Source organism: Hevea brasiliensis, chromosome 10 (assembly GCF_030052815.1).
Source record: "Hevea brasiliensis isolate MT/VB/25A 57/8 chromosome 10, ASM3005281v1, whole genome shotgun sequence".
NCBI lineage: Eukaryota > Viridiplantae > Streptophyta > Magnoliopsida > Malpighiales > Euphorbiaceae > Hevea > Hevea brasiliensis.
Genome location: NC_079502.1, coordinates 94405277 through 94430714, shown reverse-complemented (window position 1 = coordinate 94430714; position 25438 = coordinate 94405277). Strand labels below are relative to the sequence as shown.

At 37.5% G+C, this 25438-nt stretch overlaps 2 protein-coding genes and 1 long non-coding RNA gene across 3 annotated transcripts; 1 reads left to right on the top strand and 2 right to left on the bottom strand.

Moving 5' to 3' along the window:
• The first annotated feature begins 2700 nt into the window (after positions 1 to 2700).
• Positions 2701 to 3343, top strand: LOC110653069 (bZIP transcription factor 53-like). Its single transcript, XM_021808682.2, has one exon. The coding sequence runs from the start codon at positions 2936 to 2938 to the stop codon at positions 3284 to 3286; it is 351 nt and encodes a 116-aa protein (XP_021664374.2). The 5' UTR covers positions 2701 to 2935; the 3' UTR covers positions 3287 to 3343.
• Positions 3344 to 19259: 15916 nt separating this feature from the next.
• Positions 19260 to 20598, bottom strand: LOC131183813 (uncharacterized). The gene is made up of 2 exons (XR_009151826.1): positions 20104 to 20598; positions 19260 to 19525 (listed from the first exon to the last, which is right to left on the bottom strand). It is a non-coding gene; the product is annotated as an uncharacterized LOC131183813 (long non-coding RNA).
• Positions 20599 to 21754: 1156 nt separating this feature from the next.
• Positions 21755 to 24737, bottom strand: LOC110651831 (cytochrome P450 81Q32). The gene is made up of 2 exons (XM_021807268.2): positions 23657 to 24737; positions 21755 to 22857 (listed from the first exon to the last, which is right to left on the bottom strand). Exons 1-2 carry the CDS (start codon positions 24539 to 24541, stop codon positions 22249 to 22251), a joined length of 1494 nt encoding a protein of 497 aa, XP_021662960.2. The 5' UTR covers positions 24542 to 24737; the 3' UTR covers positions 21755 to 22248.
• Positions 24738 to 25438: the final 701 nt, after the last annotated feature.

The window sequence follows — 25438 nt, the reverse complement described above, 5'->3', positions numbered from 1 at the left end:
TTCAGTAGACAGAAGAGTTATGCAGACCACAGACGGAGGGATGTGGAGTTTGCAGTGGGTGACTATGTATTCCTGAAGGTTTCTCCAATGAAGGGAGTCATGAGATTTGGAAAGAAGGGCAAGTTGACACCTCAGTATATTGGACCTTTTGAGGTTACTGATAGAGTTGGAGCAGTTGCCTACCGGTTGAAACTACCACCCAACCTTTCTCACGTTCATCCTGTGTTTCACATCTCCATGCTCAGGAAATACATTCCAGATCCTTCTCATGTACTACAGCCAGATGTAATAGAACTAAAAGAGAATCTGACATTTGAGGAGCAACCTGTAGCCATAGTGGACTACCAAGTGAGACAGCTAAGATCAAAACAGATCCCTATGGTTAAGGTTTTGTGGAGGAGTCAGTCAGTGGAAGAGTGCACCTGGGAGTCAGAACGGGACATGCGTAGCAAGTACCCTTATCTGTTCAATGTGTAATCATGTACTTTATTCTGCCTTGTGTAAAAATTCGAGGACGAATTTTCTGTAAGGGGGGAAGAATGTAACACCCCAAAATTTTAAATTTTATTATTTTATGAGCATTATTGGTATTTTAATTTTATTTAAATTTTAGGAAATTTTTTGAGATTTTTCGGATTTTAAAAATAGGGTTCGATTTTTCGAAAATATAAACTTTGATGATTTTTAAAAATTAATTTAAAGACCACGTGGCAAAACTAAAAATATATTTGGAATCTACGAATTTTTCTGAGTTTTCTGAAATTTTTTTCTGAAATTTTTGGACCTCGTTTTTGGTCCCGAGGTAGAGTAAAAATTTAAAATTTTGTATTCTGAATCGAACTGGCCGAATCGAACCGGATCGGATCGGACCGGTCGAATCGGACCGGTCTTCTTCTTTTTCTTTCTCCTCCCCGCGCACGTATGACCTCCCTCCCCTTCTCTCTCTTTTTCTCTTTCCTCCCTTCTCCCCTTGCCGCGCCGCCACCGGCCTCCCGCCCGGCCACCCCAAACGGCCGGAAAACCCGCGCGAACGCCCCTCCCTTGCGTGCGCGACTTTTCAACTTCCCGGCCAAAATCCGGCCGATCTGGCCACCAATCGGACCGGGTCTTGTGTCTAAACTCATCTACTCGTCGAGAGCTTTCCATAGACACCAAGAACACCGAAATCCATCGAGCGGTTTGTCCAATTTTTGCTCGGAAAGTTTTAGCCCATTTTGATTTTTGGGCTAGATTTCTCACAAACCGTAAACCCCACGAGAAAACCGAGAGTACCAGAGCGCTCCACTCGTTGAGAGCTTCGCGGCGACATAAATTTCGAATTTTTTTGACACCGTTTTTCGGTGGATCCCACGGAACTTCGCAGTGTTTTTTCGAGCAGTAAATTAGCTTAGAAAATTCTGAAAAATTTATGTACTAACCCCCGTGTTATGGGCTTCGTGTAGGTATCTTCAATTCGCGGAAATTCGACAGTTGTCCGGGTCTGTGAATTTCCGGCCAGACAGACCGATTACTGGAAAAGTCTCCGAATTTGACCGAGGTTTTGGCTACCCCCCCCATTGTCAGACGTCCCGAGCGCGTCCTCGAATTGGACCGAGCTCCCATTTATTTTTTGATGCTAATATGAGTATGTGGAGGGTGAGCTGAGCTCCCCAATTAATGATATATTTTGTTTACAGGTCGGGTGAGTCAAAAACTCCCCGTTGAAAGGTCTACTTTATGGTCGAACTCTGTCCAGTTGGTTTCTTGAATTTGGGCCCATATGGGCCTTAGAGTTGGGTTAATGAATAGTTTGGCTTACTACGAGCCTCGGGGGCTTTAGGCTGACCCAGGTCCTAGTGCCGGTCCGGCCCATAGGTACAATTCATGTATACATTTACATAATATTAAAAAAAATAAATTTCAAATACATTAAATATTTGGAATAACAACTTAAAATCTGCAATAAATGCATAATAAATCTTATCATTTCTCTGCATACACCAGTCATAAGAAGAAAAAAAAAATTCAAAAGAGTTCTAGAATGATTCACAAGTTCCTCAAAGTCCTACAAATTAAATAATTAAATTAAAAATTAAATTTTTATAAATAAAAATATTAATAATGTAAATATCCAAAAAGGGAAAAAAAATAAATAACAGTGATTCTAATGTCAAAGGATTCAAAAAAATATTTTAACAAATAAAAAATTAATATTATTACAATTTAATAAAAATATTTGACTATAAATAAAAAATAAAAAATGACAATCATAAAAAAAATGCCTTATCCGTTAAAGAAACGCTCATTAAAAAAGAGTTTTGGCTTAGAGATATGTATAAACGTCATTTTTAATATTTTAAAATTATTTTGTAATACTATGAAAGGTTAATTCAAACCTCAATTATATATTTTTTTTAAAAAAAAACAGTTTGAAGTAAAATAAAACCAACCTAATTAGATTCCAATCAATTTAAAAATAGTTTCATGTGTAGATATTATCTTTTTTTTAATACATAAAATATTTACAATTAAAGATAATCTTGAATTAATTAATTTACATTTATTAATATTCACCTAATACATGTATTTATTGAATACAACATGAAATGAATAAAACATATATCCAACCTAACCACACATTTATTTTCCCTTCCAACTTGAAGATCTCAATCCTTTTCTTTTGGAAAGCTGAAATTATTTTCCTGCAATATATATATATATATTGGATAATCTCTTGCACTTTCCTTTTTCTCATTTCGTTAAATTATTTCTCCATATATATCATTTATTCTATCCTTGGTTTGTTTTTTTATTAGCAATCTTGAGCACAAATTTTTTTAGCACTCATGTTTTCTTGAATTTCTCTTCCATATCTAATCGTTAACCATCATTATTCATTATAAATTCTGAAGGGTTATATACTGCAATTAATATTTAATACAAGAACTGTTTGCTGATGAAAATGTTGTCAAATGCATCCATTGATGAGAAGAAAAGGAAGAGTGTGATGTCAAATCGAGAATCTGCAAGACGATCAAGAATGAGAAGGCAAAAGAAGGTGGATGACTTGATCAATGAGAAAGTTGAGTTAGAGAAAAGGCTACATGAAGATAATCACAAGTACGTCGCTAAATGTAAAATTTTTTTAGTTCTTGAATCTGAGAATGAAGTTCTGAGGGCTAAGAAGATGGAGTTGATACAGTATTTGAAGTACTTGAACCAGATTCTTATCAGCTTTAAAGAAACCGAGTCCAATGATAGTCTTCAAGTTTCAGAACCATTTATGAACTTGTCTAAAGGTTTATGATCCAGTTCAGCCAGTCACAGCTTCTGCAATGTGCAAATTCTAGCTGTTTATATATATATATATATATATATATATATATATATATATATATATATATATATATATATATATATATATATATATATATATATAGTCTTTCATGATCCCACATCATGTGATGAGAATATTTATAGTCCTTCAGGATCCCACATCGTGTGGTGAGAATATATATAGTCCTTCAGGATTCCACATCATGTGATGAGAGTGTGCATGTGTGGGTTATATGGGACCAAGGACTCTGTCAAAATTTTCTATGGTTTTGATAGCGGTCTAGTCTTGTTCCTGATTCGTGTATCTATTACTTTGTCTCTTGACAAAAAAAATAAAATAAAATAAAATCCAAGTGAAAACAAGGAAGGAGTAGTGTCCATGAGTTGGCCCTGGTTGAGATTCATGAATGAATTGAGTGTGCTCAGGGAGCTGGTCCTTCGAGATTCTACATCATGTGATGAGAGTTTGCGTGCGTGAGTTATATGGAGCTAAGAACTCTGTCAAAATTATAATAATTTTGACAGTGATCTAGTCTCGTTCTTGATTGATATGTATGTGTTACTTGTCTCTTGACAGAATATAAATATACAAAATTATTATAATTTTGACAGAGTTCTTAGCTCCATATATATAAAGAGAGAGAGAGAAAGCATACCAAGTCTCCCTAGGAGTTGCCATGTGATGTCTTTTAAAGAGAGTTTTATTCCTTGAAAGTACCACATGGTGCCCTTAAAAAAATCATAATTATAATTATGTAAAAGACTAATAACTATTTTTTGTCATAATTGCATCATTGCATTATAAAAAGTCTTTTTTTTAATCAATTTTAATTATTACACGTATTTATTTATGGGGCTGCATTTAGTGATTATGAATATTATTACAATATTAGTGGAATATGATAATACTCATAAATAATGCTTGTATTGTGTCCATAACTTATATATAAAGACCTTTTCTTGGCGAGGGAGAGCACAAAATCATGTCATGTCGTAAGATTAAAACATACTGACTAATTAAATAATATTTATTACATAAAGTAAATAATTCTTAATCGTTTTTATTTTAAAATTGACTAAATATTAATTATATTTAATATTAAATTATAAATTACATAAAATTATGTCCTTTACATTTGATAAAAAACTTTGAATAAAGTGGAGAAAAACTGTCTTTATTCAATTCAAAAAAAACACACCCACATTACATTAACTGAGCTCCTTTTAAATAGAGCTTTTGTAACAATAAAAGCGTAAAAGATGGACACCACTAAGTCCTTCCACTACTTAACTACTTAACAAAATCAAATGACAGCTGTTGCATAAGCTAAAGACTAGGACAACCAAAGTTAAAGCACGTGTAAAATAAATAAGAGAACTTAAAAAATTAATTCAACAATCCCTCCCTTAAACTGGAAGTTTGCAAACTATCAGTTTAAAGTGCAGACACCGAGCATTTTTCTTAGCTTCTGAAATGCAGGCAACTTCAAAGGTTTTGTCAAAATGTCAGCTACTTGGTCTTCACTTCTGCAATAGATGAGATCAAGGACTCCTTCTTTTGTAAGATCCCTTAGAAAGTGAAACCTCACATCTATGTGTTTGCTTCTCCCATGTAGAACGGGATTCTTAGATAGCTTAATTGCTGATCCATTATCACAATATATAGGAGTAGGTCCTTCTTGCTTGTACTGAAGTTCTGCCAGAATTTTTCGCAACCAGATTGCTTGACAAGCACACGCTGCAGCAGCTACAAACTATGCTTCTGTTGTTGACAACGTTACAATTGATTGCTTCTTTGAAGACCATGAAATTGCTGTTGTCCCCATCATAAAGACATAACCAGATGTACTTTTTCTATCATCTAGATCTCCGGCATAATCGCTGTCAGTAAATCCAACTAGACTTGATTCACAATTCCCATAGAACAACCCAAATTTAGAAGTACCTTGCAAGTATCTCAGAATTCTTTTTGCAGCAATAAGATGCATTTCTTTTGGATTTTCCATGTATCTACTTATTTTACTCACAAAGATACATAATGTCCGCCTTGTAGTGGTTACATACATCAAGCTACCAACAACTGCTTTGTAAAGTGTCTTGTCATCAACACTCTTTCTGCAGGATCTTTGACAAGTTTCATTCCTGTATCCATTGGAGTACTCATGAGTTGCAATTTTTCATTTGAAATCTGTCTAGGACTTCTTCTACGTACTTTTCTTGAGAAATAAAAATGCCACCTGCAGATTGAGTCACTTCTATACCAAGAAAATAACGCATCATTCCAAGATTACTCATATCAAACTCATTCATCATAGACTCTTTAAACTTATCAATCATGCCCTTGTCATTAGCAGTGTAAATTAAATCGTCTACATAGAGACAGACCATGAGCACCCTCCCATCATTCTCCAATTTCATAAAAAATGTATGTTCATAAGGGCATTTGTGAAAACATTCTTTCAAGAAATAGGCTTCAATTCGACCATACCAAGCCCGTGGGGCTTGTTTCAAGCCATACAATGCCTTTTTTAGTTTATACACTTTATGCTCATGTCCAACCTTAATATAACTAGGGGGTTGATCGATAAATACCTGTTCCTTGAGATCTCCATGTAAGAAAGCGGATTTGACATCCAATTGAAAGATTGGCCATGAATTTTGAGCTGCCAATGCAATTACCATTCTGATTGTGTCATGCCTTGCAACTGGAGCAAAAACTTTAGTATAATCAATCCCAAACTCCTGCTTGTAGCCTTTAGCTACTAAGCGCGCTTTAAGTTTATCAACTTCTCCTCTCTCGTTTAGCTTTATTTTGTAAACCCACTTCACTCCGATGGATTTTTGGCCTTTTGGAAGTTCAACTAACTCCCAAGTATTATTTTTTTCAATGGCTGCAATCTCATTATCCATTGCCTTCCTCCATTTTGACTCTTTGACAGCATGTTCAAAAGTTACAGGATCACAATCTGCATACAAAGCAAAGTGACTGACCAAATCCTCATTAAAATTAACTCCAGTTACCTCATAGTCCTTCATCCATCCAGGCCTTTTTCGAGTGCGAGTAGATTCAGCTGATTCAGCTTGTGCACTTGTTATTGTTGGTAGAATTTCAGAACTTGTTGGAGTTTCTTCACCAGTTGGAGCAATGTTTAATGAACTTTCAGTTGGCTGCACCTCTTCTTCAACTTCTTTGTCAAAAATAATTGGAGTTGGCTGCTGCCCACTCCAATCCCAAGTATTTTCTTCGTCAAAAACAACGTCTTTGCTGGTCACTATCTTTTCTGTCAACGGGTTGAACAACTTGTATGCTTTATATGTGTCACTAACACCAAGAAACACACATTTTTCACTCCTATCGTCAAGTTTCTTTCTTTTCTCATCTAGAACACGTGCAAAAGCAATACAATCAAAAATTCGAAAGTAATCTACAGCAGGTTTTCGCCCACTCCAAGCCTCCTCCGGTGTCAGATTTTGGACAGCAAATGTAGGACTTCTATTTAAGATGTGAACACTCCATTTCTGACTTGGCCAAAAGACTTTTGGAACTCTTCCCCTTGCTAACAAGCTTCTAACCATATTAAGAATGGTTCTGTTTTTCCTCTCCGATACACCATTTTGTTGTGGTGTATAAGCAGTTGTTAGCTCTCTTCGTATGCCATGGGCTTGACAAAAAACCTCAAATTCTTTCGAGCAATATTCTCCACCGCGATCAGTGCGAAGAGTTTTGATTGTCTTTCCAGCCTCATTTTCTACACGAGCCTTGAAACTCTTAAATGCACCAAAAGCTTCTGACTTTTCCTGTAGAAAATAAACCCATGTTTTCCTACTGTAATCATCAATGAAAGTAATTAGATATCTTTTACCTCCATTTGAAGATGGTTTTATTGGTCCACAAATGTCAGAGTGAATCAGCTCCAAAACATTCTTTGCTCTCCATGATTTTCCTTGAGGGAATTTAGAACGATGTTGTTTGCCAACAACACATTCTTCACAGACTTTAGAAGGAGCAACAATTTGAGGAAGTCCAGTCACCATGTTTTTCTGTTGGAGAGTCTTTAGTCCGCCAAAACTCAGGTGACCATAGCGAAAATGCCATAGCCAAGAAGGATCTTTCACTTCAACCATCAAGCAAGAATGAATACTTTCAATCTTCAAAGGGAACAACCTGTTTGAATTCATTGGAACTATAGCAATAGCTCCTCTCTTAGGGTCATATATCTCACAGGCACCATTTTTCAAAGTGATTACATAACCCTTTTCTTGCAATTGTCCCGCACTTAATAAATTGCTTTTTAAGTTAGGAACATAAAGTACATTAGCAATTGTTTCAACAAAACCATTCTTGGTTCTAATCTTAACATCACCCTTTCCCAACACATTCACAGTAGAACAATCACCAAAACGTACTGTAGAATGAAAATCTTCATTTAAATGAGAAAAGAATGACTTACTTCCACACATGTGGTTGCTGCAGCCTGTATCCACATACCAAATATCTGACTCAGATTTTTCATTTGCTTGAACAGCCATCAACAAAGTTTCTTCTTCATTATTTTCAGCAAAATTTGATTTCTCTCCCTTTTCTTTGTCATTGGATAGTTTCGAAATACATTCAGAACGGTAATGACCAAACTTATGACATCTGAAGCACTCAATTTTTGATTTGTCAAATTGTTGATCTCGACCTCTACTTCTGTTTTGATCATCATCACCTTTAGAATTAAAATGCCTGCTGGTGTTTCCATTGCCTCGATCTCCCCTTCCTCTTCCTCTACCTCTACCCCTCCCTCTTGAATTTGAGGAATGAATAAAGGTAGAGGCCTTCAAAGCTTGCTCCTCTGTGATAGAACTTCGGTTCATTTTCTGCTCATGGACTAGCAAGGAGCTTTGTAATTCATCAAGAGAAAGCACATCGATGTCCTTTGATTCTTCAATTGAGCAGACAACATAATCAAACTTCGGTGTCAGAGTACGCAGAATCTTCTCTACAATGGCCACATCTTCCATTTTTTCACCATGAAACCTCATTTTATTACTTATCTCCATGGTTCTTGCAATATAACTAGTAATGGACTCACCATCCTTCATTTGTAGGATTTCAAAATCCCGTTTCAAGGCTTGAAGCTGTGCTCGCTTTACTCTTGCTGAACCTGCATATTTCTTTTTCATTGAGTCCCAAATTTGTTTGGAAGTATCTTTGCATATGATAGTTTCCAAAATGGAACGATCAATGGCTTGGAACAAGTAATTCTTTGCTTTGAAATCCTTCAATTTTCCCCTTCAATTTCTGCTTTCTGCACATCCGTTAGAGTTGCTCCATCTGTTGATTCTGGAATTCCAATCAAACGATTTGCAGTACTCCTTCGATCTCGAAAATTTTCCATCAACATGCTCCAATGATCATAGTGACCATCAAAACGAGGAATCATTGCTGCACAAAATTAGAATCAAGCCATGGAAAAATAAAGTGCCGCTTTAGTTTTGTTTTCTCTCCAAACTCACGTGTTTCACTTTTTAAGCACTCTTTTATGCCCTTTTGACTGTGGGCTGATACCATCGATAAAAACTTTGAACAAAGTGGAGAAAAACTGTCTTTATTCAATTAAAAAAAAAACACACACACATTACATTAACTGAGCTCCTTTTAAATAGAGCTTTTGTAACAATAAAAGCGTAAAAGATGGACACCACTAAGTCCTTCCACTACTTAACTACTTAACAAAATCAAATGACAGCTGTTGCATAAGCTAAAGACTAGGACAACCAAAGTTAAAGCACGTGTAAAACAAATAAGAGAAATTAAAAAATTAATTCAACAACATTATATTATATTCATTGGTAAATTATATTATATTGTGACACTCTTTCTCACAAAATAATTTCAATCATTAATAAAAGGTAACTTTTTTTAAGAAAGAAACATTATTTGTTCAAAGAAATTTTGTTTAAATTTTTTTCCAACTATTTTAATTTTTTAAAGAAAATTATTCAAAAAAAAATTTCAAGAAAAATTTTCTGAAAAATATTTTATAGAACAAATATTTCCAAAAGACTTATAAAAAATATTTTTAAAAAATTTCCTAAAAATCACTTTTTTTTCAATAATTTTTTCAAAGAAAATAGGAAATTTTTTAAAGAAAAATATTTAAGTAGTAACTCTAAAGCATTATATCAAGCTAGACAAATGTGATCCAAATGATTTGACCAGTTGAATAAGTAAAGTTTAAATTATTTTTTTTAAATAAAATAGTATTACTATATTTAAAAAAAAAAGTAACAATAGAAATTATCATTAATTTATATATGTAGAAGAGAATTAAATAAGTTATTTTTAATTAATTACATAAAAAATAATTAAAAAGTACTATTTAAACAGTTGAAAATTTATTTAAATTAAATTAATAAAAAGAAATATTTAAATAAAAATTAATTTAATAATAATAATAATAATTTATCATTATTCAAAATGTTAGATTAATTAAGAAATAAATTTTATAATTACAATATTAAATTAAAAAATAAAAATAACATGTTACTACCATATATAGTGTGGGTATTCAATTAGTATATATATATATATGAAAACTAATAAATAAAAAACTTGACACTCATATTAATAAAAAAATTAATTTTTTAAAAAATACTAAAAATTATAAAATATTTATTTACAAATTTAAAAATATTTAAAATTTCATTTTAGTTTATTTTCTTCACAAATTTAATATTAATATTAAATAACATTTAAATTAATAAATTTTTAAAAATATATAATATATTTAATACAAATATAACTTCAAAAAAAAAATATATATATATATATAAGAAATTTATGATTTATTTTATAGACAGTACATATAAAATATAATTAACATGAATAAAAGTTATATTTATTACATATTTCAAAATTTCTCAATTTCGACTTTTTAATATATAAAAATACGTATAAAACACTCAAAAAATTATTAACCAAAATTTATACTTCTATCTACCATTATTAAAAAAAATAAAAAAAATGAAAATATTCATTTTAATTAATTTTTTTAATTATAAATTTAATTATTGGTATAAGACAATACTTAACTTAATAATTTTATCTTAAAATATATAATTATTTAAATTTTAAATATTAGATAAAATGATTGGGAACATATTTAATATAATTATAATTTCAAATTATTTCAATCAATGATTGTGTATATATATATATATAATTTAAGAATTATATATTTTTAAAGAAAATTAATAATCAACTATAACAATCTTTATATGACAAGTGTCATGTGACGACTATCTCAATTTTCATATTTATTTAATTAATATTTATTTAACTATCAAATCTATCTATATAATAAAGCAAACATATTTTTCTATGATGTTGGCACGTGGATATATATATATATATATATCTACGTGCCAACATCATAGAAAAATATGTTTGCTTTATTATATAGATAGATTTGATAGTTAAATAAATATTAATTAAATAAATATGAAAATTGAGATAGCAACAATAATAAAGATACTTAAAAAGAAATTAAATAAAAATTAAATATTTAACATTAAAGATAATAACTACTATAATTAAAAAATATAACAATCTCTATATGGTAAATGCCCCGTGATAGTATAAAAAAAAAAAAATCCACATGTAGCATTATAAAAAAGTCTACCTGCTTTGTATGTATATATATATGGATTTTCTTTTTTTCAATTTATTTTAACATATATAATTTCAATGTTTTATAATAAAATGAAATGTACAAAAATTTAAAAAACATTAAAAAGGAAATCTATAAAATTTAACAATTAGGTAAATATTAGTTAAATAAACATGAAAATTGAGATAACTATAACAATAATAAAGATATTTAAAAAGAAAATAAAATATTTAATATAAAAGATAATAATATCATAAAAAATTTTGTCTATATGATAACACTATAAAAAAATCTATTTGTCACATATAGATAAATAGATAGATAGACAGATAGATCAATTAGTAATTAACCCCCAAAATTTAGATGATTCTAAAAGGATAAAGTAACTAGTTGATGAATCTTCATTTCTTCGCGGGAAGGCTCCACAAGAACAAATCCAGCAATTGCCCTACTAAAACGATCTCCCCTTCAATCGCACTTAGTCACAACTTAAGAAGCTAAAGATCTTTAGTTTCCAAATGAATGGTGAAACTGTCACGACCCAACCTATGGGCCGGACCGGCACTAGGACCTGGGCCAGCCTAAAGCCCCCGAGGCCCGTAGTAAGCCTAACTGTTCATTAACCCAACTCTAAGGCCCATTTGGGCCCAAATTCAAGAAAACAAACGGACAGAGTCCGGCCATAAAATGGACTTCCCAACGGGGAGTTTTCGACTCACCCGACCTGTAAACATAATAATTACTCAATTGGGGAGCTCAGCTCACCCTCCACATACTCATATCCTCATAAAAATAAATGGGAGCTCAGCTCCCTCATCCAATCCATCAAACATGCATATCATTATACGTTTACAGGTCCAACATGATAATAATATTACAGACCATAATCAAATAAATACTTCTAACACATGCGGAAATTCTAGGAGTAAATAAAATTACACAATTATCGATAAACAACCTGCGAAGGAGAAAAGCAGGTTAACCAAAATAAAATCCTCCTGTAGCCTGAAAAAAATATTGAACAGGAGTGAGCGTTCGACTCAGAGAGTAAAATATCAATTTTAACCATAATCTCTATAACTATCTAAAACTAATGCAACCTGTGGAATGAAATGCAACATCAGCAATAAATTCACATCATAGCATCAAAAAGGTAATTTGGAGCACTCACGCACCCTGTAGCATCAATCATAATATATGGGAGCTGATCCCTATCTGACTCTCTTAAATCCAACCTGGTGCCAGCGAAGAACTCAGCTCGGACTTCCACTTAATAACCAAATCGGGGGTCCCAGCGAAGAACTCAAGCCGTGACTACCCGTCCTATCCATAGTCCACACCACATCACACGCACGCCAACGCATGCACACTGCTCTAAATTACCACAACAACACTCATGGCACGTTAACAGTTATGAATGCAACATAAATCGTGCCTCGAGTTTAACTACATAAATATATATGCATATAAGTGATGCATGGGCATGCTAAACATATAATAATATCGAAATTACAATTAAAATTAATATTTTACTCACAGACTTGGCGACAATCACTATGGCGGCTGGGCAGAGGAAGAAGGCTGTCCCGGCTCACCTGATAATTTTATTACAATCATTTAATAAATTTGACTCAATACAAACAAAGAAAAAGACCAATACGTCCTAAGTCGTGCCGAAAATCCGGCAGAGTCTCCCCTATACCTAGGACCTACCCAACCTGCAAAAAGGGCTCAAAACACACTTCTATATTCACAATCCATATGTCCACAACTCAATCACATCACACAGCCCCTCCTGGGCCCACCAATTCAATCATCCATCACAACATGTAAAATTTCAATTTAGTCCCTATAATTGACCATTTTTGCAAAAACTGCCCAAATAAGCTCTAAAAATTCTAAAACTTTGCCCCGCGGTCCTTAGCAATATTATTAAGCTATTGCAAAAAGAATCATAATTTTCTAAGCTACCACGAATATTTTATGGATTTTTAATCCTATTTAAGCACTAGAAAATTACGAAAAAGCAAGGTTCGGGTTTACCTTTGCCAATTCCGACTTCGGGAACGCGCTCGGGACGTCTGACAATGGGGGGCTAGCCAAAACCTCGGTCCAATTCGGAGACTTTTCCGGTAACGGGTCTGTCTGGCCGGAATTTCGCAGACCCGGTCAACTGTCGAATTTCCGCGAATCGAGGATACCTACACGAAGCCCATAACACGGGGGTTAGTACATAAATTTTTCAGAATTTTCTAAGCTCATTAAATGCTCGGAAAAACACTGCGAAGTTCCGTGGGACCCACCGAAAAACGGTGTCGAAAAAATTTGAAATTTATGTCGCCGCGAAGCTCTCGACGAGTGGAGCGTGCTGGTACCCTCGGTTTTCTCGTGGGATTCACGGTTTTCGAGAAATCTAGCCCAAAAGTCGAAATGGGCTAAAATCTTCCCGAGCAAAAATCGGACAAACCGCTCGATGGATTTCGGCGTTCTTGGTGTCTATGGAAAGCTCTCGCCGAGTAGATGATTTTAGACACAAGACCCGGTCCAATTGGTGGCCGGATCGGCCGGATTTTGGCCGGGAAGTCCAACAGTCGCGCGCGCGCTGCGCGTCCGTTCCAAGGCCGTTTTCCGGCGTTCCAGGCGGCGGCCGGCCGTGGGGGAGGGCCGAGGTGGGGACGCAGGGGAGGCGGCGGCGCGGCAAGGGGAGGAGGGAGGAGAGAGAAAAGAGAGAGAGAAGAGGAGAAGGTCGACGCGCGCGGGAGGGAGGAGAAAAAGAGAAGAAGACCGGTCCGATTCGACCAGTCCGATCCGGTCCAGTTCGATTCGGCCGGTTCGATTCAGAACACAAAATTTTGAATTTTTACTCTGCCTCGGGACCGAAAACGAGGTCCAAAAATTCCGAAAAAATTTCAGAAAACTCAGAAAAATACGTAGACTCCAAATATATTTTTAGTTTTGCCACGTGGTCTTTAAATTAATTTTTGAAAATCATCAAAATTTATATTTTTGGAAAATCGAACCCGATTTTTAAAATCCGAAAAATCTCAAAAAAAATTCCTAAAATTTAAATAAAATTAAAATACCAAAAATGCTCATAAAATTTAAAATTTTGGGGTGTTACATTCTTCCCCCCTTACAGAAAATTCATCCTAGAATTTTACACAAGGCAGAATAAAGCACATGATTATACATTGAATAGATAAGGGTACTTGCTACGCATGTCTCGTTCTGACTCCCAGGTGCACTCTTCCACTGACTGACTCCTCCACAAAACCTTAACCATAGGGATCTGTTTGGATCTCAGCTGTCTCACTTGGTAGTCCACTATGGCTACAGGCTGCTCCTCAAATGTCAAGTTCTCTTTTAGCTCTATCACATCCGGTTGTAGTACATGAGAAGGATCTGGAATGTATTTCCTGAGCATGGAGATGTGGAACACGGGATGAACGTGAGAGAGGTTGGGTGGTAGCTCCAACCGGTAGGCAACTGCTCCCCAACTCTATCAGTAACCTCAAAAGGTCCAATATACCGAGGTGCCAACTTGCCCTTCTTTCCAAATCTCATAACTCCCTTCATCGGAGAAACCTTCAGGAATACATAGTCGCCTCGCAAACTCCACATCCCTCCATCTGGGTCAGTGCATAACTCTTACGCCATCTTGAAAGCCGTCTTGATCGTTCCCTGATTAAAGGAACTACCTCTGAAGTGTACTGCACTAGGTCTACATCATGCACCTTCGCTTCCCCCATTTCTGTCCAACACAGAGGAGACCTACACTTTCTTCCATATAATGCCTCATAGGGTGCCATCCCTATGCTGGAGTGGTAACTGTTGTTGTAGGCAAATTCCACCAAAGCTAGCTGCTCATCCCATTGACCTCCAAAATCCAAGACACTCATGCGAAGCATGTCTTCCAGTGTTTGGATTGTCCTTTCGGACTGTCCGTCTGTCTGAGGGTGGAAAGCCGTACTGAAGTTCAATTGTGTGCCAAGTGCCTCCTGTAACTTTCTCCAAAACCGAGAAGTGAACTGGGGCCCTCTGTCAGATATTATGGAAGCCGGAACTCCATGCAATCTGACTATTTCTCGAATGTAGAGCCGGGCATACTGTGCCACAGAGTATGTAGTCTTTACAGGCAAGAAGTGAGCTGATTTGGTTAGACGGTCTACAATTACCCATATCGAGTCATATCCTCGCGTGGTACGAGGCAACCCAGTCACAAAATCCATAGTGATCATTTCCCACTTCCATTCTGGGATAGGGAGCTCTTGCAGCTTCCCTGACGGTCTCTGGTGTTCAAACTTCACCTTCTGACAAGTCAAGCACTTGGACACAAAGTCTGCTATGTCTCTCTTCATGCCATTCCACCAGTAGCTATCTTTCACATCATGGTACATTTTGGTGGAACCTGGATGGACACTGTATAGTGTGTAGTGTGCCTCTCGCATGATTTCATTCCTGAGGTTGTCCACATCGGGCACACATATCCTAGAACCTTACACTAGGGCGCCATCATTGGCAAATCCAAACTCACCACCTTCACCTTGCTGTACTCTTTCTATAATCTTCATCAGTTGTTGGTCTCTGTGCTGGGAAACTCTAACTCTGTCCCTTAAGTCTGGCCTAACTGAAAAGTGAGCCAACAATACCCCCCCATCTGAAAGATCTAGGATTAAACCTTGATCCATCAACTCATGTACCTCCTGAATCAATGGTCTCTTCTCTACTGAAATGTGCGCCAAAGCGCGTAAGATTTTCTCGCTCAAGGCATCTGCCACAACATTGGCCTTTCCAGGGTGGTACTGGATGGTGCAATCATAGTCTTTCAGAAGCTCCATCCATCTCCTCTGTCTCAAGTTTAAATCCCTCTGTTGGAAGATGTACTTCAAGCTCTTGTGGTCGGTGTATATAGAGATAGTGTCTCCAGATCTTTAGTGCAAAGATTATAGCCGCCATTTCCAAATCATGGGTGGGGTAGTTCTGCTCATGCCTCTTCAGCTGCCTTGAAGCATAAGCCACTACCTTTCTATTCTGCATCAAGACACACCCTAGGCCAACTCTGGAGGCGTCATAATACACGGTGTATCCTTCACCACTCACAGGTAGTGTCAACACAGGGGCCGTAGTTAGACACTCCTTAAGCTTCTGGAAACTCTTCTCACAATCATCTGTCCAAATGAATGGAACATTCTTCCTGGTTAACTTAGTTAGGGGAGCCGCTATCCTGGAGAAATCTTGCACAAAACGCCTATAGTAGCCAGCTAAACCCAGAAAACTTCGCACCTCAGTGACTGTTGTAGGCCTAAGCCAATCGATTCTGACTTCAATTTTCTTGGGATCCACTTGAACGCCATCACTAGAAACCACGTGTCCCAAGAATGAGATGCTTTCTAGCCAAAATTCACATTTTGAAAATTTGGCATATAGCTAGGTGCTCCCTCAACGTCTGCAACACCATCCTCAAGTGCCACACGTGTTCTTCCTCGGTCCGAGAGTATACTAGAATGTCATCTATGAATACGATGACAAAACGGTCCAAAAATGGCTTGAACACCCTGTTCATCAAGTCCATGAAGGCTGCTGGTGCATTAGTGAGTCCAAAAGACATCACCAAGAACTCATAATGACCATATCTTGTCCTGAAAGCCTTTTTGGACACGTCCTCATTCCTGATTCTCAATTGATGGTAGCCTGATCGCAGGTCTATTTTGGAAAAGAATCTAGCCCCTTGGAGCTGATCAAACAGATCATCGATCCGAGGAAGTGGATACTTGTTCTTCACAGTCACCTTGTTCAAATTGCTCAGAGTCGATACACAACCTTAATGACCCATCCTTTTTCTCACAAATAGAACAGAGCGCCCAAGGTGAAGTGCTGGACGTATAAAACCCTTGTCCAAAAGCTCCTGTAGTTGCTCCTTGACTCTTTCAATTCTGCTGGTGCCATCTGTAAGGTGGCATCGATATGGGTTTGTACGGCCAGACAACATCAATGCAAAACTCTATTTCCCTTCCTGGTGGCAACCCTGGAAGCTCCTCTGGGAAGACATCCATAAATTCTCTGACAACAGGAACATTTTCCATGCTGACACCTTCTACAGATGTATCTCTCACCAATGCCAAATACCCTTGGCATCCACGCCTCAACATTTTTCTAGCACTAATTACTGACACCAAATTATATGGAGCCACGCTCCTGTCACCATCAAAGCTAAACTCTTCCACACCAGGTATGTGGAAATACACCTTTTTGTTCCTGCAGTCTAAAGTGGCATAGTGAGTTGACAACCAATCCATCCCCAGGATTACATCAAAATCCATTACTGGTAGAGGAACCAAGTCTGCTGGGAGGATCTTTCCATCCACTACCACTGGGCTACCCGGAAAAACTATATCTACATCTATGTTGTCACTAAGTGGGGTAGCTACTGACAAAGGGCACTCTAAAGTTGTAGGGCTTCTACCCAATCTCATGGCAAACACAGGGGAGACAAATGGGTGCGTAGCACCCGGATCTATCAAAACACGAGCCTCATAAGAACAGACCAGAAGAATACCTGCCACAACTGCATTGGAAGCCTGAGCATCCTGGTGGGTCAGGGTGAAAACCCGAGCTTGACCCCTACCCTGAGTGGCGTAACCTTGATCGACTTCTACCTCTGACCGCCTCCAAATCCACGTCCCCCTTGTCCTCGGCCTCATTGTACCGAATCGATCGCCGCCATGTTTGAAGTACCGGATACAAATGGCGAGGAACATTTGCAACTGTGACCCCATCGTAGCTTCTTTGAACATGGGGCATTCCCTAGCAAAGTGACTGGTTGGCCACACACAAGCATACTCGACCCCATCAAACAAGGTCCTGAATGTCCTCTTCCACACTTTGTGCACACGGTGCCAAAGAGGATCTGAACTGCACCAAGCTGTACCCGAATCGTGACCACCGCTGGATCCGCACACAGTGCAATCCTCGTGGTTTGTATCTAAAACCACTTCTCTTGTTCCTACTCTTTCCTCTGTAATTACTCTGGCCACCACTATCCGGAGTACCCATTTGGGGAACAACGGCAGAACCCTCCGCTCTATTTTTCTTTGCTCTTCTGCTGTCATCCACAGCATAGCTAATCTCTATCTGTCTGGCTCGATCAACTACCACGTCAAAAGACTGATCAGACATCATGGCTAGGTTTGCATACCTCCTGTCAAGCCCCTTTAGGAATCTTTTCACCTTCATAGTCTCTGTAGATATTGCTGTAGGGGCATATCTGCTCAATTCCGTAAATTGCAGAGCATATTCATCTATAGACCTGCCATTCTGTCTTAAGGCCTCAAAGGCCCACTGCTTCTGATCTCTGAAGCTTTTTGGCACAAACCGATTGATAAAAAGTTCTACAAACTGAGCCCATGTCAAGCCCTCCATCCGGGGTAACACGTAGTCATTCATCCATTGTCTAGGCATAGGCCCCATGACATGCTGCATACACTCTATCAGTCTTCTATCGGTCCAATCAGACTGCATTCGCTTGTCTGCAGGAATCCAAAAACCGATATGCATCGTCTGACACATCATAAGTACCAGGCACCAACTTCTTGAAATTTATGATTTGTTTGTAAGGTTCCCCTCTTGGTGCGGTGTGGATCTGCTTTGTGGAGGGTGGACCATATCTCGCGTCATCATGTCGATGGTTCTCTCGCACCCGGCTAGAGTAGTCGCCATGGGGTCCATGGGACTCGTGCCATAAAGGACCGATCTCAGATCGGGGTGGCTGCTCCTCTACTTGAGCGACTCTAGGCCTCCTACCCGCCTCCTGGCAGCGCCTCATCCTGTGCCGATACCTCGTCAGGCACATCTGGTTCTGGTGCAGTGGCAGCTCTCCTGCTTCTACGCATTTTCCTGAAATTCAGCAGCATTAGCCCACAATATTTACACACAATATATGAAGCAGAAACTAGAAGCAAAGACGACAATGCAAGACGAATGTGGACCCTATTTTTCCGCATGTGACTCCTAGTAGACTCTTCCCAACACTTCAGACAAACATTCCCTAAGAATCTGGAGCCTAAGCTCTGATACCACATTTGTCATGACCCAACCTATGGGCCGGACCGGCACTAGGACCTGGGCCAGCCTAAAGCCCCCGAGGCCCGTAGTAAGCCTAACTGTTCATTAACCCAACTCTAAGGCCCATTTGGGCCCAAATTCAAGAAAACAAACGGATAGAGTCCGGCCATAAAATGGACTTCCCAACGGGGAGTTTTCGACTCACCCGACCTGTAAACATAATAATTACTCAATTGGGGAGCTCAGCTCACCCTCCACATACTCATATCCTCATAAAAATAAATGGGAGCTCAGCTCCCTCATCCAATCCATCAAACATGCATATCATTATACGTTTACAGGTCCAACATGATAATAATATTACAGACCATAATCAAATAAATACTTCTAACACATGCGGAAATTCTAGGAGTAAATAAAATTACACAATTATCGATAAACAACCTGCGAAGGAGAAAAGCAGGTTAACCAAAATAAAATCCTCCTGTAGCCTGAAAAAAATATTGAACAGGAGTGAGCGTTCGACTTAGAGAGTAAAATATCAATTTTAACTATAATCTCTATAACTATCTAAAACTAATGCAACCTGTGGAATGAAATGCAACATCAGCAATAAATTCACATCATAGCATCAAAAAGGTAATTTGGAGCACTCACGCACCCTGTAGCATCAATCATAATATATGGGAGCTGATCCCCTATACAGCTCTCTTAAATCCAACCTGGTGCCAGCGAAGAACTCAGCTCGGACTTCCACTTAATAACCAAATCGGGGGTCCCAGCGAAGAACTCAAGCCGTGACTACCCCCCGAAGGATCGGATCCTAGCGAAGAACTCAAGCCGTGACTACCCGTCCTATCCATAGTCCACACCACATCACACGCACGCCAACGCACGCACACTGCTCCAAATTACCACAACAACACTCATGGCACGTTAACAGTTATGAATGCAACATAAATCGTGCATAGAGTTTAACTACATAAATATATATGCATATAAGTGATGCATGGGCATGCTGAACATATAATAATATCGAAATTACAATTAAAATTAATATTTTACTCACAGACTTGACGACAATCACTGTGGCGGCTGGGAGGAGGAAGAAGGCTGTCCCGGCTCACCTGACAATTTTATTACAATCATTTAATAAATTTGACTCAATACAAACAAAGAAAAAGACCAATACGTCCTAAGTCGTGCCGAAAATCCGACAGAGTCTCCCCTATACCTAGGACCTACCCAACCTGCAAAAAGGGCTCAAAACACACTTCTATATTCACAATCCATATGTCAACAACTCAATCACATCACACAGCCCCTCCTGGGCCCACCAATTCAATCATCCATCACAACATGTAAAATTTCAATTTAGTCCCTATAATTGACCATTTTTGTAAAAACTGCCCAAATAAGCTCTAAAAATTCTAAAACTTTGCCCCGCGGTCCTTAGCAATATTATTAAGCTATTGCAAAAAGAATCATAATTTTCTAAGCTACCACGAATATTTTATGGATTTTTAATCCTATTTAAGCACTAGAAAATTACGAAAAAGCAAGGTTCGGGTTTACCTTTGCCAATTCCGACTTCGGGAACGCGCCGACGCCCGACAATGGGGCTAGCCAAAACCTCGTCCAATTCGAGACTTTTTCAGTGAATCGTCCGGTTCGCCGAATTTCACGAACTGGTCAATCGCCGAATTTCCGCGAATCGAGGATACCTACACGAAGCCCATAACACGGGGGTTAGTAAATAAATTTTTCAGAATTTTCTAAGCTCATTAAATGCTCGGAAAAATACTGCGAAGTTCCGTGGGACCCATCGAAAAATCGTGTCGGAAAAATTTGAAATTTATGTCGCCGCGAAGCTCTCGACGAGTGGAGCGTGCTGGTACCCTCGGTTTTCTCATGGGATTCACGGTTTTCGAGAAATCTAGCCCAAAAGTCGAAATGGGCTAAAATCTTCCCGAGCAAAAATCGGACAAACCGCTCGATTGATTTCGGCGTTCTTAGTGTCTATGGAAAGCTCTCGCCGAGTAGATGATTTTAGACACAAGACCTGGTCCAATTGGTGGCTGGATCGACCGGATTTTGGCCGGGAAGTCCAACAGTCGCGCGCGCGCTGCGCGTCCGTTCCAAGGCCATTTTCCGGCGTTCCAGGCGGCGGCCGGCCGTGGGGGAGGGCCGAGGTGGGGCGCCGGCGAGGTGGGGACGCAGGGGAGGCGGCGGCTCGGCAAGGGGAGGAGGGAGGAGAGAGAAAAGAGAGAGAGAAGAGGAGAAGGTCGACGCACGCGGGAGGGAGGAGAAAAAGAGAAGAAGACCGGTCCGATTCGACCGGTCCGATCCAGTCCTGTTCGATTCAGCCGGTTCAATTCAGAACACAAAATTTTAAATTTTTACTCTGTCTCGGGACCGAAAACGACGTCCAAAAATTCCTAAAAAATTCTAGAAAACTCAGAAAAATACGTAGACTCCAAATATATTTTTAGTTTTGCCACGTGGTCTTTAAATTAATTTTTAAAAATCATCAAAGTTTATATTTTCGAAAAATCGAACCCGATTTTTAAAATCCAAAAAATCTCAAAAAAAATTCCTAAAATTTAAATAAAATTAAAATACCAAAAATGCTCATAAAGTTTAAAATTTTGGGGTGTTACAGAAACAATCTTATTTGTTGTTCCCTTTACATTTATTCACATAGAAATAACAAGATGAAATGATCCACAACAAGAATATGAATTAGCAATGTAAGGACAACAAACACTTGCGTTGGGGGGCTCAATTCACTCTCAATTCAACACACGGGGCAACATAGAACTCAACATATACAATTAACATACAGTACTCAAATATAATAGAGAGTTCTACTCAATCTTAAAATCACACGTATCCATAACATCATAATAACAGGCGCGCATATCATAATTAGAGAAACTCAACTCAACTCTATCCATATCCATCTCTGCAATTCCACAGTATAAGAACGCAGTCTATCCTTCACTGCACTACCAAACCCTAGTCCACTTTCCTGTTAAGCATCCTGAATAACATCAACACATCTCTTATCCGAGTTCACATGGAGTCAAATCTAAAGACTTTCTTGTATCTTCGAGAGTTACAAAATAAACCTTGTGGATCTAAAAGCAGAGGACAAAGATCAGATGCAAATTTAGGTAAAGATAAAAAGTTTATATGTAATACCCAAGTCTGCTTATGAAATTTTCATGATATCACGTGCTTTGCACATGGCCTCCAGCGGCTTAGCCTTAGGCATTGTGAGCCCAATCCCTTCAGTCATGTCAACTTCTTGAGCATTTACCCTCATCCATTCAAAGCATTGGATCATACATCCCAAAGTGAAGCCTATAACCCTATTCGCAAGACCCATTCCTGGACAAGCCCTCCTGCCAAGGCCGAATGGCAAGAACTTGGAGTTGTAGGGCTCACCTTGAGCTCCTTCAAACCTCTCAGGCTTAAATTTCCCTGCATCATCCCACAGCTGAGGGTCCCTGTGTATAGCCCATGCATTAACAAATACTATTGTATTGCTTGGCACATCGTATCCTTGTATAGTGCAGTCGCTGTGTGACAAATGTGGGAGAAGCAGTGGACCTGCAGGATGCAATCGAAGAGTCTCTAATATGATGCTCTGAAGATAGGGTAACTTTGAAACATCTGATTCATCCATTAAGCTTTCTTGACCAATTTCAAAGTCTAACTCTTTCTTAGCTTTCTCAAGCACTTGTGGATTGTTAAGCAGGTTGGACATTGCCCATTCTAATGTAAGAGCTGATGATTCAGTGCCAGCAAATACGATATCCTGTACATTAATTGGTAAAATTTGCTTTGAGAAGAAAAACAAAGCTACAACTGCTGCAATATAATATGAACACTTCTTAACAAATTAGAACAAAATGGTGAATTTTATTGAGAATGAAATTATTTTCGACCACGTATAGTCCATTAAAAAAATTAAAAAAAAAAATGATACTGAAACACGTAGATTTTCTGATACTGATACTGATAGTGAAACATGATTTTTCTGGGGCTTTTTTTTCCAATTCGATATAAAAAAATAAAAAATTTCTCAAAGCTGGGTTTGCAGAAAACTTTTTTCTAAATCAGGAATTCAGGATAAAATTATGCACGTCGGCATAGTCTGGGAGAAAATCAACATTCAAAACGTCGACTTGTAAGCCGACAAATGAAAGCAAGCAGGGGAGCAATCCAAACCAACATCAATAATGGGTATACAAGCTGACAATATGAAGATGTTTGTGCCTTGAGACTGCTAATCTCTCCCTTTTACCCTGATTTCAAAATTACTTTCCCTTCTACCCTGATTTCAATTTTTTTCTTTCAACATAAATTTAAAAAAAAAAAAAAACCTACTTTTCTGTTCAAAAAGAGATAAGCATGAGTTGGATGAAGGGTATGGGGATAGGCTTATGTTTCTGCATATGCTGCTGAAACTAAATAAATGGATTAGTATGGACCTCTTAATTCTTAAATATATTGCAACCATCCCACTATATATATATATATATGGTGTGATGTGGGCATCTATAATATAATATATAGCCAGAGAAAGGAAAAGCAAGTTGCAAGATTTGACTGACCACTACAAGGCCTTTGATAATTTCATCTGTATAATATTCCGGCTGCGATTCCTGCAAAGAAAGCAAGTGGCTGATCATTGAGTTTCTACCCTTTTCATTTCTATGCCCATCGATGAGACCTTGCAACAGCACATCGTTTCTTTTAGCAAGTTCCTTCACTTTCTTCGTATAACCTTGATAATCAAACCACTGTAAAATTGGCAAGAAATCTCCTGGATATGAAGCCTCTGCATATATAAAAATCTCCCTTATCATCTCCCTAAACTGGTTTGCCTCATCGATTTGTGTTGCATCCTCACCGCTACAATATCTCTTCCCTGTGACCATTCGCGTAATTATATTAAAAGTTAGTTCTGAAAGCATTGGTCTCAGCTCTACCTTGGCAAAATCTTGGCTAGAAACACGATAGATTTTCTCAAGGAAAATCTTGATCTCGTCTCTTCGGATGCCTACAAATTTATTGAGACGATTGGTTGACAAGATTTCAAGAGCACATATCCGGCGAAGGTTGCGCCAATGGTCACCATAGGGGGCTGTGCCAAGGGTGGTGTGGTTGTAGCTCAGGTACTTTCCCATGATGAGGGGAGGGCGATTCGCGAGAACTATATCATTTTTGGTGAAGCATTCTTCGACAGCTGACATAGACGACACAACGATTACAGAGTAGGTTCCCAGCTGGAGAGAGAAGATGGAACCATATTTCTGAGAAAGATTGTGAAGAGTGCGGTGAAACGGTTGCTTGAGAAGATGGAGATGACCAAGAACTGGAAGAGCAGGCGGGCTTGGCGGAAGTTTCAGATTTCTTGCTCTTCTAGTTGTGTGTAACCAAAGGAGGAGGAGGAAGAGAATCGATACAGAGGAACTGATCAACAAGGCAGGTTCCATGCATGAATTCTATTGGAGTAGTGTGCCCCAAATTTCAATTGCTGCTAATGTATTATATTGGGGAAGTCATTGCACATCGATCTAGGCAACGACTCAATAGCAGGTATGGAATTGACTTTTCCTTAATTAATTATGGCGACGAGATATGGAGATTTATCTACTAGTCCACCAGTAGAAGGCTCAACTGGACGATGAACTGATGACTAACTGTGTTAGCCCATGTGGATTTGGATAATTGGCTAATTCTTACCTTACATCAGCCATACAATCAGCCAATTATCCATTGTGATTTCAGAGGTTGTTTTTCTTATAAATTTTAAAAATATATTTACTTATTTATTTATAATAATTTTTAAATTTATAAATTAAAAAAATAAGTTAATATCTAATTTTTTATTTTAATATTTATAAGTCTATATTTATAAATTAATTTAATTAAATATTTTATTATATTATTTTTATTTAATTTTTAAATTTCATAATAGATCTCATTTAATATTTTTTTTAATAATTTTAATAATAAATATATTTATAAATTATTTTTTATTAAACATATTAAATATTTATCGATCACTTATAAGAGTTTTAAATGCTTATAAACTATAATTAGTTTATAAGCATAAAATTTTCTTAAGCTAAACTAAACACCTGTTTAGTTAAAATCATAGTATACACATTCAGTCAATCATCAATTTTTATTTTAATTAAAATAATAGTAGGTCTCATATAGAAATACATATATATAATTTTTTAAAATAGGGTATTTTATACATTAGTGTAAATAAGAAATTTTCTGAATAATTTCACGGCGTGAAAATCAAAATGTAAAATTATAGAAATAACACCAACAGGATAATTTTAGTAAATTGATAATTTTTATTAATTAAGTTATAATAT

Coding starts and splice junctions, on each gene's coding strand:
- LOC110651831 (XM_021807268.2), bottom strand. CDS start 24,541: ATGGAACCTGCCTTGTTGATCAGTTCCTCTGTATCGATTCTCTTCCTC. Junction 22,858..23,656: donor TTATCAAAGGCCTTGTAGTG/GTCAGTCAAATC, acceptor ATTAATGTACAG/GATATCGTATTTGCTGGCAC.
- LOC110653069 (XM_021808682.2), top strand. CDS start 2,936: ATGAAAATGTTGTCAAATGCATCCATTGATGAGAAGAAAAGGAAGAGT.